This window comes from Rhinoderma darwinii, chromosome 4 (genome assembly GCF_050947455.1).
Source record: "Rhinoderma darwinii isolate aRhiDar2 chromosome 4, aRhiDar2.hap1, whole genome shotgun sequence".
NCBI lineage: Eukaryota > Metazoa > Chordata > Amphibia > Anura > Rhinodermatidae > Rhinoderma > Rhinoderma darwinii.
In genome coordinates this window covers 212,424,860-212,437,121 of record NC_134690.1, presented here as the reverse complement: position 1 = coordinate 212,437,121, position 12,262 = coordinate 212,424,860, and the positions used below count along the sequence as shown (strand labels likewise).

The following is a 12,262-nucleotide window of genomic DNA, read 5'->3' as shown; positions in this document are numbered from 1 at the left end:
TAAACATTCTGCAGCTCATTATCTGTAGCATGTGCCGTAAAAGTCTGTTGGATAGGGGTCTCGCCTTTGGGACCCCCTACCACTCAGATTTGAAATCACTTTGAAGCATATTCTTTCGGATAACCCGTAACGCTGGTAATTCATCTGTTCATACCTAATCTAAAAAAAAATATATACTTTTGTCATTCTTGTTTCATGTTCACCACTAATCTGGGCAGTTTACATGTTAAGAAGCTGTTTTATTTTAATGTAATCTTTTCCTTTTGATTTTCAGCCCCTAGCACCATGTCCAAACTCCAAAGAATCTATGGCTGTGTTTGAGCAGCACTGCAAAATGGCACAGGAATATATGAAAGTACAAACGGAGATTGCATTATTACTGCAACGAAAGTAAGTCCATGTGTTCAGTTTGGGGATAGAAAAAGGTGTTGCTTTGTGCCGACGTCATTTCATATAAATTCCAATGATATGTGTATTGTGGTGTGAACTATTAGAAGTTCAGTTTAGATGATATTTAGGTCCAATAAAAGTGGCATACCCGTCATACTGATATTATGACTAACAGAACCGATAAAAACACAGGGACATATACAAAAACACCGAAAAAGGCCATACTTACAAATGGACACAGCCAGGCCAGAAATGCTGATGAAAGGGCGAGCAGGTGCTTTAAATAATAGCCACTCCCACTAGTCTTGAGGGGAGTGGTGTGTGGTGCATGGGATGTGTAGTAAGAAATAATAAATGAATAGTGTGTGTGCAAGTGTAATACTATAAGTGAAATATAGGGGGCAGTAATAAATGAAGTGCCTCAATAGAAATAAATGGATAATGGGGTGCAAGTGAGTGAAACATGGAGGGATAGTGTGTACGTCATGAGGCACAACGTGTATAGCCAGGTAGAAGCCTATTTGTGACGCCTTGATAATTCATAGAGCGGGCTACCCTGCTTGCTATGCCAAACAACAACACACCATGCTCTCCCAGCATCAAAGACCCGGCTGTGTCCAAGAGAAGCAAATATACATAATAATGAAAAATACCTGGGGTATTGGTAATCATTTTGGCCAAAAGGACGCAAGCTCACAATCCACGACAAGGATCCCCAGACTTGCGAGTCCCTAAATCCTAAACTGGAACAGAACGTTCCTGATGCACAAACAGAACCGATAAAAACACAGGGACATATACAAAAACACCGAACCATTTGTAAGTATGGCCTTTTTCGGTGTTTTTGATATTATGACTAGATAATATACAGTGACACCTCTTGAGAAAACCACTTCCATATCTAGTCTAGATTTTCTGTGACCGATTTTCACTTCCCTTAATTCTTATGCATACTGTCCACCTAGAAGACCATTTTTTTTAAATGCAGTTTCGGGTGGTTGTCTGAAACCGGTTTCACTGTAAAAGATCTATAAAGTATATAAATATAATATATCATTTTATTCACACTTGCGTAGAATGGTGTATTAAGATCAATGATTATCAATTATAAATGCAAGGAAAAGAAAAGCTTGAAGATTTGTAAAGCACTTTAGACAGTTGTTTTTTTTTGTCCAAGCTGTTTTGGACGTTAACAAATTCTACCTCTTGCTGACTTCTTTCCCAATATCGCTGTGTTCAAACATTGGGTTATTGGGTTTTCATACAAAATATATTTATTTTACAATCATTTTGTAGGCAAGAACTAATAGCAGAACTTGACCAGGATGAAAAAGACCAACAAAATACATCTCGTCTGGTACAGGAGCACAAAAAGCTTTTAGATGAAAACAAAAGCCTTTCAACGTATTATCAGCAATGCAAGAAACAGCTGGACGTCATCCGAAGCCAGCAACAGAAACGGCAAGGAACATCCTGATTTTGATCCGTTACCAGATGACTTCTCGCTACTGTGCAATTAAAGACAATTTGCAAACTTTCCTTTGTTACTTTCAGCATGAAAATGGATATATTCATTGGATCCGCACATGAAGCTGCAGGATAAAATACAGCCATTAAGGGATTGATGTGAACTATTGGTGTATGCATGTTTCATGCCTTTGAAAGGTCCTAATACGTGTTATAGGAATAGTTTTGATTAATCTTTTATATGTAATGCTGAACTTTGCTTCTTAAAGAATGTCAAAGATCCTGCTCTTCAAAGAATTTATTTTTTGGTAACAAAACGCATTTTAGTCGGCTTGCTAATACAATTTCCAGTTACATCATTTTGTCCCTTTCAGGCCGTTTCACATATTCTATGTCTCGTATTTCTGTAGTTCAGTAATTTATGTTTTACTATTTGTGTGAGGAGAACAGAGATGTGGGGGTGGTGTACAATGAAATAAAAGCAGGTTCGTTAAAAACAAAATAAAAAATACAAAAAACTGCTTACACATGCAATAAGAATGACTTTCCCTGCTGTCCCTTCAATCAGAACTTAATTAAAATACAGTAAAGGAACACCATGCTGTTAAGATAATCATTCCCATCTTGTTGGGTCATAGGATGTTTTTACATTAATTATTGAAATTCTAGAACATTCTACTCGAAGTGCCTACATGGAGTAAACGTTCTGTGTGAATAGATTACTTATCCTATCAAAAAATGCAGTTATTCACAGGCCAGTGGGCTGTAGTCCTAAAAATGATTTGTAAACTTCTTAATGTGCAGTCATGCGATAAAGTAAGTACACCCCATGTACTCCCATAAACATCAATATTTGATCTTCATTCAAGCAGTATGCACAGTTAAAGGTAATAAAACTGAACATAAAACACATTAAATTCACAGATTTGCCATTTCCCCCTGTTAAAGTCATACTTGGCATTGCCTTGTTTGGTAGACCATTGTAAGAAACCCTTACTGGAGCTTATTTACATCAATTGGGAGAATAGTTTAAAAACCAGGGATAATAGTCAAAGTTGAAAAAAAAGGATAAACCCCAAAAAATGCAAGAATTATTTTTACTATTTGAGATACAGCTACTTTGTATCTTGTATGCAGAGCAGCTGCAGCTAGCCTGAAACCTGTATCTGTCAGGTCCGTGGGACTGAGGGGGTTCAGTGTCAGCGGGTCCTATGTCCCGTTGACACGCAGGATTGAGCTGTTCATAACTTAGATGTGATCGATAACTGATGGATCAGGACCCACTGTCACAGAAACAGTCAGTCCCGCTGACCTGACAGATTCAGGTTTCAGCGCACAATACAGCTGCTCTGTATACAGGATACAAAGCAGCTTTTAACTCAAAAAGTAAAAATAATGTAAGTAGCTAGAAACATCTGTAAAACACCTGTGGGATAAATTCTCACTACACCCATAGATGAATGCCTTGAGTAGTGTAATTTTCTTAAAATAGGGTCAGTTCTGTGAGGTGTCTTTAAGGCTGGATTCACGCGTCTCATTAAAAATATGGGGGGGGGGTTGCTGCAAATCGTGGTAAAACTGCCACTCCTTAGCGAAAAATGTATTACATTGGCATAGACAAACGCATTTTAACTGCAACGTGAAAACTTAGCCTTATTAGTTCACCTCAGAGCCTTTTCAATTGGTCTAGTGCTGTGTAAATCACTAAACTAGGCCTCAAGTGCGCATAATGCTCTTTCATTCCTAAACTTTGTCGTATGTCCAGGCAATAGATAAGGGCCACATGTAGGGGGTTCTTAAAATCAGGAAACAGCAAAATAATTAGAGAGCTGTCTTTGCACAGTGGCACAAGTTCGGCACAACATATTGGCATATATCTATAGAAAAATTGCAGTTTTCACTCTAGATGAATTCCTCGATTGGTGTAGTTTCCAAAATGGAATCACTTCTTTGGGGTTTCCACTGTATTGGTACATCAGGACAATGAAACATGGCATCTGAAAAACATCCCAGTGAAATCTGCACTGCAAAAACCAAATGGCACTCCTTCCCCACTGAGACCTGCCATGTGCCCAAACAGCAGTTTATGACAACATATGGAGTATTGCCATACTTGGGAAATACACATGAATGTATGAGAGCGGGCTGCGGCTGTGTAATAGTCATTGCCCCGCTCCTGAGTCCTGACAAGTGCGCGCCGTCAGGATGATGCGATGCGGCCAGCGCTGCACTAATGAGTGGAGGCACTGAAGACAGAACATGGCGGGCGCACTACAAAACACCCCCATGTTCTGTCTTCAGTGCCTGAACCGCCGCTCATTACTGCAGCGCCGGCCACATCACCTCATGCTGACCGCATGCGCACTTGTCATAAGCTGGGCAATGGTTGTATTACACAGCCGGAGCCCCGCTCTATAACGGCGGAGATCCGAGTAACCTCATCTCCGCTGCTATTCCTCTGAATGCTGCGATCAAAGCTGACTGCAGCATTCAGGAGAAAATGAGAATGGGGGGGGGTGCCCCTGGATCGCGACACAGGGAATTCCTGTGACTCGATCGAGGACCATACCATATATGGCCCGACAGCCCAGGGTCTATTGAAGGACTATAGTTCCTGTTAGGGAATACTTAGATATGTCCTAACTGCCTGTGTACTATACGTACGCAGGCTAATTTACTGGCATATATCCGATTTATGCCAGTACATTAAAGTTTAAAAATAAAGTAAAAACAAAGGAATATTACATTTAAATAAAATACAGACACCTTTTTTTACAATAAACATTAAAATAAGTCTCCATACATAAAATATACACATTCGGTATTGGCACGGCTGTAGTAACCTGCACAACAATTTTTTTTTTCGCGTCATTTATGATGTGTATGCTGTAAAAAAAATAAAAATAAAAAATATTTCTTTCACTTATTATTGTGAGGCACGAGGTGTGATGAATTTAACCTCCATGTGCCTCAGATTAATAGTAATTAACCCCATCATGTACCACACACATTAACCCATTATGACTGACAAACATAATGGGGTTAATTACTATTAATGTGAGGCACAATTCACCATCACGCCTCGCATCACAAAATGGGAGAACTTTGTTTTTGTTTTTTTATTACTGTTGGCAAAGTATCGTTTTTGAATACTACATGAAGTATCGGTATCGAAGTCCAAATTCTGGTATTGTGACTTCCCTAGTAGGTATGATACCTTTTATTGGCTAACCAGAAAATTATGTATTCAATCTTTTAGAGAACGGAGGCTCCTTCAGGCAAGTTTACAAATTAATAACTTTTAACACATTTAAGATGTTACACAAAGACAATTCGTGTCGTTTTAAGGACAACCGATAAAAAAAAATTTGGGATTTCAAACTGATAACGCTCCAGTCATTGACACTAGGCCTCAATCTAACATCTGGATTTATGAGCCATAACATGAACACACTTCGCCTCCCCCCATCCCCCCCAATCAGACTGACTCCAGATCCCTTAACTCCTAATTCCTATAATCTCAGTTTTATTGCCCCTGCTTATTTTAATGATGTATCACCTCATGTACAAATTGTCCTTGTGTAACATCTTAATAATAATTTTTTTTTTCTTATCTTCTAATGCCTCATGCACACGACTGTGTGTGCTGGCTAGGTCCCGTCAGTGTTCTGTGGAAAGATAGGACATGTCCTATCTTTCCACGGATCAGAGAATAGGGTGAGTTTTTACGGACCAGATTCACTCACTAATGTGAATGTGTCTGTGAAAACCATCGGGTGCAACTGGCATTAGTCATTCATTTACCTGATGGAGCCTTTGTGTTTTGAAAGCTTGCATACATAATTTTTCTGGTTAGCCAATAAAGGTATCATACCTACTATACTTTTGTGTTTTTTTTTTTGTTTTTTTTTTACACAAGTATTTAACATTGCAGGATTTATTTTTATAAATTGAGTAAACATCCAACATTTACCACCAAATAACCATACAATGTGTCTCCATAAAAGAATCACTTGGATGAGTAAAAGCCTTTCCATTTACTACCACATAAAGTGACCAATTTGAAAAATAGCGCTGCGTCTTGATGTGTAAAACAGGCACCCACCTTTATGGGGTTAGTTTCTGTAGACAATCAAAATTGTCAGCTCAGAAGATGGGCTGTTATTTCATTCTGTGATTAAGATCCACAAGGTTTAAAACGCACAGCATTTGTGGGACCGGTCTGCTCACCATGTCTCTGCAACGTGATTTTTTTTTAAGGAATATTTGAATAACTGAAAATAAGACTGGTTATTATGTCATCCTTGGCTCCTCCATAGGACCAACCCCCCTAGAACTAAACCGAGTACTTTAGCATAGTAGATGGATCGGCCTATATAGGACCTTCTGACTCCATACACAATGTGTAATAAATAGACAGAGTTACTGCCAAATATATATTTTATTGGGTGAATAAACGTGTTGCTTTCGGACTGAAGTATAGCAAAATTCCAGGTAAACCAATTTTCACTTTCCTCTCATCTTCAGCATTATAGAAGAGATTTAAGCAGCAGAAATGGGGGAGTTAGGTTTTAAACACTGCACTTAGAACGCCAGTGCCAAAGGCTGAACTCTTTGTATTGATGTCAAGCCTGTAATGCTTAGTGTATCTAAACCTTCAACAAACTTCTGACATGTCATAGTGACCGGTCAGATGGTTTCAGCGGTGGGGGTCGGAGCACTGAGACCCCCCACCGATCGCTAGAACTCGAGCGCTTCTACCGCTTCATTCTAGTGATCGATGGGGCTCTCAGTGCTCAGACCCCCACCAATCAAAACTTCTGACATGTCACTATGACATGTCAGAAGTTTGTTGAAAGTTTAGTTAACCTTTAATCAAAGTAGATTGGGAATTTTTAGCAAACTTTCCTCAATAATACAATTGATAACCGTGAAACGCGCCTTAAGGCCTCGTGCACACGACTGTATTGGTGTGTACGGGCCGTGACGTGCGGCTCGGACGGCCGAAGAGTGTCGCCCGCAAATTGCGGGCCGTGCACATGGCCACGTGCATTCATTTCTATAAACTTGGACCGCAAACACAGCCATAATAAGACATGTCCGTTCTTTTTGCGGTCCAGGCTCCTGGGCAATGCACGGACCGTGGAAACCAAGGTCGTGTGCATGGGCCCATTGAAATGAATGGGGCTGCAAATTCACCCTCAGATTTGCGGGTGAATTGCGGCCACAAAAATACGTTCGTGTGCATGGGGCCTAGGTGTACTGGTCTTTATTCCTGTTTTGAAGCCATCCACAAGAATTGCAGAAAACAAGGAATATCAACAGAGAAATCAGAATCTGCTAGCCAAGCAGAGAATTTCTTCCATATACTAGAATAAGTTCTATTTGTAGACTCTTTACGTTAATAAACGGGAAGTATCAATCACTGCATTAGAGAACCCTCTGTCCTTTACTTTAGTTCTCTCACATTCCAGGCTCTAAAATTACGTTTGGGGATGTCTGGATGGAACAGGTCCTTTTGTAGTAGAAGGCATGGATTAAGAGGCAGTTTGCAGTATTCCCCACTTGAAACATGCAACAATAGGGGGAGCGAGGCCCTGCAGAGCCAGAATGGGGCAATAAAGTGCACTCTGGGATGTTCTATGAGGATCTTCTTTAGAAATCTCTGGATTAGGGAGACTGGAGTATGTAAAGGAAGCGACCATTCCAGCTGATTGAAAACCCATTGATTGCTGTGGGACGGTTTTATCGATTCAGGGAGCAGAATTCCAGATGGGTTTTTTTTTTTGCTGTTGCTGGTCACCGTTATGTCTAACTCTAGTAATAGAGGGAAATATTTGGGATTAAATTCCCATTATGATGAATTTATTGTGTTCCAAATTAGAGGATCCGCTTGTGTATTCAAACAACCTCTGATATGCATGGCTTTCAGGTGTAACAATAATTCTTCCGCTTAGTTAAAGATCTTCATTCACTCTTTCAACAGTGACTTGCTTCTTGTATTTCCGTTTGTTGATATAATAGACCGAGACCAGGTTGTTCAACTGGAGAATAACCGCCTTGTCTCTTACTTGATTTTTGCAGTGAAACAAAGCTAAACTGATGGCCTTCAAGTCACCAAAATTGGAAAACTGATGTCTGTACTTCTTGCCAAACTTTCTGTACCCAGTTAATCACTACAGATGCATCTGCTCATCTTCAGATCGTCACTGCATTTTTGTATTGAAAATTCCTCCCCCTGGAGATGTTTTTATACTGAGGCCACTAACCTAGAATCTTCTTTATTTCTGTCTTTAGGCTGACTAGGGACTGAAGGTTGTCTGGATTGCGATTTTAGGTTGCTAGCATATCTTGCTGCAATTCCCTGATGTGGGACTGGGCCCAAGGTACTGCATTTATAGCAGCTGTAAAATATCCCAGAGTCTACATAATGCTGTGGACCGATAGATGCATCGCTGTGATATGACAATGAACTTCCTTTTGCATTATCGTCATCTTCTCTGGGGGCAGATACAGAGCCAAAGAACTGGAGTCTATCGGAAACCCTAGAAATTACTTCCTTTTTGACGGACACCCGATTTCTCCCAATTGATGATGAACCCAGATTTTGAAACAACTGAACAGTGTTGCGAAGATGACTCTGAGGCATAGGTACTGATGCAGCCACCAAAAGCTAGTCGTTTAGGTATGGAAATACCTGTAGACTTTAGATGCACAAGGCTGCAACCACAACCACCGCTACCTTTGGGAAAATCCTGGTAGCAAGACATAGGCCAAAAGGAAGCGCCTTGAATTGTAGATGTTTCATATTACCTGATGAGAAATAGCTCTTTTGATGACTCTGCTGAAGAATTTCTTTATAGGAATATGAAGATAAGCATCTTTCAGGTCTTAAAATGCCATGAAATGATCTTGTAGTCTTATACTTGTCTTGGATATTATCATATCCATTTTGAAACAAATCTTTTTGAGACAGCGTGTAATGTCCAATGGGTTTGTGGAACCACTGGGCTACTCCACCGCAACAGAGTAGCTGCTGGCCAGACAGATGTAATACAGTCACTGGTAGATGGTACCTTGGTGGCAGCTGGACACTAGCAGGTAGCGGATACAGGCTGGTGCCGGATTAATGTACATGGACACAGGATGCAGTATAGGGGACTGGTCAGGATACAGAAACTTTTGCAGGCAAACGCTGAGTTAGTACAACATTGCTCAGGCACTTGGGAGATGGTGAAGGTGCCGTGCCTTAAGTAGTCCTGGGAAGCAGCAGGGGTGGTTGGGTAACTTTTGAATTTTGCATTCACTGGGCCCTGCTCACGCACTAGGGATCCGGCGGCTGTGAGCTGCGGAAGAGGCCGCCGAGCAAGGTACGAGACCCGGTAATAGGGACCGCTGCCGGTGTTACATAGCTGTTGACATATCGCAGATTTGTAATTAGGCACCACTTCTCCCCTGGCTCGGGGACAAAAAAAAAAATCATGGAATACACCCCACGACCTTTCACTTCTTCTGGAACGGGTTCTAAGGCATTTTTGTTTAAGAACTCTTCCACCAAGATGTTTATACGTGAATCTTTTTGATCGTTCAGAAGGAATATGTGTCTTGGGGTATAATAGAACGCCATTGCATAACCTTCATTGACATTGTGAAGCACCCACTTGTCTGTTGTAACATTTAACTAGGAGGGATTTTTTAAGTGGCCGTCTACTTTTAACAAACATCTGACATCAAAATTCTGACTTGGAGGGATGTGGATTCTCTGGCTTTTTCTTAAAAATGTCAGAGAAAGGTCTGCGAAATATGTGGTCTGATATAGCTTGCTCATTTCTTTTGCGGAAATCTGACTTGAAGAAGGAATATGTACCTCGACAGGAAAGATTTTTTTTTTTAACTGAATATTTTGCTGCTTTGTAAAATATTATTTTTTTCCCCTCTATGTACTTCAAGGAGCTTATTTAATTGAGCTCAGTAGAGCCTCGCTGGCTCAAAAGAAAGGGCACACAAATTGTTCTTAGAAGCGACATCCCTCAACCATGTTTTAACCAAATGGCTCTTCTGGCTGTATTTCACAAGGCCACATTTTTAAAAGAGGCTCTAAAGACATCGTAAGGGAAATCGCACGAGTAATCTGCAGCTGACTTAAGGGGGTTTTCCCACGAGAGACATTTATGACACATTCACAGGACATGTCATAAATGTCAGATAGATGCGGGTCCCACCTATCTCCAGAACAGGGTCCCCTAAACCCCGTTCAGCTGCTCTGTGTTACAGCTGAATGAGGTAAATTCCGACCATGAAAAACATATGGTCGTGAGTTACGTAAACAGCGTAAATCGCTGAGCTACGTTGTTTTCGTAAGTCATAGAACTTAATGGTAGTTACAGAAACAGCGTAGCTCGCATGCTATGCTGCTTCTGTAACTGCCATTCACTACTATTGGAGTTATGGAAACAGCGTAGCTCAGCGAGTTACGCTGTTTACGTAACTCATTACCATATAACCTTTTTCATGGTCGGAAAACACCTCATTCAGCCGCAACACACAGCAGCTAAACAGCGGGGGCCCCGTTCTGGAGATAGGTGCGGTTCCCAGAGGTGAGACCCGGATCTATCTCACATTTATGACATATCCTGTGGATATGTCATAAATGTCTGTAATGTCCCCAAGACATTACTATAAAGATAATGTATTGTAATGTATTGTAATTGTATTTTATGACCTTTTTCCAACTATTAGGTACTGTCACTTTAAAAAGTAAATGTGAATTTGCAATACACTGTTTTATAGCTTATGCAGGAGTGTCAGATACAGGGGAAGTTTCCAGAAGGTGGGAGGAGCTTAGGAAAAGAGGCAGTTGGAAAAGGCAGTCGCTGAGGAGGAGAGTTGGAGTGAGTGAGCAGTTGAGGTAACAGCAAAGTGGAGTTGCTCCTGAGTTTTATCCATCCTAGATCCAGAGACAGGCTGCCTACAACATCAGGCCATAGAAAAGCTCGCAGAAGGAAACTGAATAAGCTGAGGAGAAGTAGTTCTTAACACAGAGGAACCAGAAGCCATTAACACCGCCACCATGTATGTTGGTGAGTCTCATCCGTCATTATACTAGCCCTGACTACCCATGATAGAGGCAGAAGTAGTACAGGCCATTACAGAGATTGGACAGATACTGCATTGCCCAATTGGACAGACACTGCATTGTCCCACATACTATGGGATCAGCTATGCCCTAGAATTGCCGAGGGTAGGATCAGAAGAGGAGCAGTGAGGGAGGGTCGCCCACTCCTGCGGATTATATGAGAAGCAGAAAACTTCTGGGTCTGCATTGTATTGGAAGGATTGAGTTTTACTATAAGGAATTGTGCCTCCATTCTATGTGGAAGATTGTAACCGCCATGTTTGATGCTGAAGTAAATTGTGCCGCGAGCTCACCTGTTCAACTACCACCTCAACCTCCTGTCTTATGCTGTAACCATCAAGCGTATTGTGCCCAGTAAAATCTACTGTGAAAGTTTATTGAACCCTGTCTCCTGGAACATCTTTATTTCGGGGTACACCACATAACACCCCAGGGGACAGAGAACAGTGTATCCCGGAAGCACCACCTTTATTTCACTGGTTCCTCGGCCCGAGGAGCGGGAGAGAGAGAAAGGGCGCCAAAACCAATGCCAGCTCCTAGAGTCCCTCCCTCCGCGACTCGGCGCCTGCGGTTTACCACACGAATCTTGGCGTCACGAACAGGATCATCGCCTCTTTTGTGAGAGACTTTAGTAAAAATTCAGCACATAAGAGGTTAATCAGCCATTTTGCAAGATGCTTTGTTTTATTCCAGCACATGTAAGGTTAATCAGCAATTTTGGAAAGACTGTAAAGATGCAACCTTATATTAGTAATACTCTGCAGTGTGATCTGTCAGACAATTGTTTGGAAATTGCTGCCTTGAAAGTTACAAAACGTGCTGTGAGAGACTTTATTTGGGTTTCAAATTGTTTACTGCGCCACTGCTGGGCTTTACACCAGCCCTGCAGGGGTTAACTACTAGAGTCGCCAACCGTCAACTGAAAGGCGGGAAAAACAGTTGACCATCCCTGAAAAGGTTAACTGCAGTGAGTTTATTGTGCCAGAGAGGCGCCATTGAACAGCCCAAGCAAAAGGCGGGAAAAGTAGAACCCCACTGCCTAGCAACCAAGTTTGAATATCAGCCGGCATCAACAGAAAGCAGCCGGAGCTAAGCCGCAGTGATCGGAAGCCAGGTACAGCCAGCTCGATCAAGTGCAAGTTAGCCGGATCTAAAAAGTACCTCCCGGAGCCAGAGTTCTGCTCTAAAAGGTTCTTGTACAGCAGGGAGGTGTACACTGGAAAAAGTCTGGGCGCCATCTTGGCGAAAGGCCGGAAGTGAAGAGCGCCC

General features: G+C 41.5%; 1 protein-coding gene across 4 annotated transcripts in view; it reads left to right on the top strand.

Annotated features, from left to right (window-relative positions):
• MAP3K7 (mitogen-activated protein kinase kinase kinase 7) overlaps positions 1–2,451 on the top strand; it is a 61,547-nt gene extending 59,096 nt beyond the window's left edge. For all 4 annotated transcript variants that reach the window (XM_075862166.1, XM_075862165.1, XM_075862167.1 and 1 more), the window contains 2 exons: positions 275–390; positions 1,687–2,451. In XM_075862166.1, the coding sequence (XP_075718281.1) occupies positions 275–390; positions 1,687–1,867 (297 nt within the window). In that variant the 3' untranslated portion in view covers positions 1,868–2,451. The remainder of the gene's footprint in view (positions 1–274; positions 391–1,686) is intronic.
• The last annotated feature ends 9,811 nt before the right edge of the window (positions 2,452–12,262 follow it).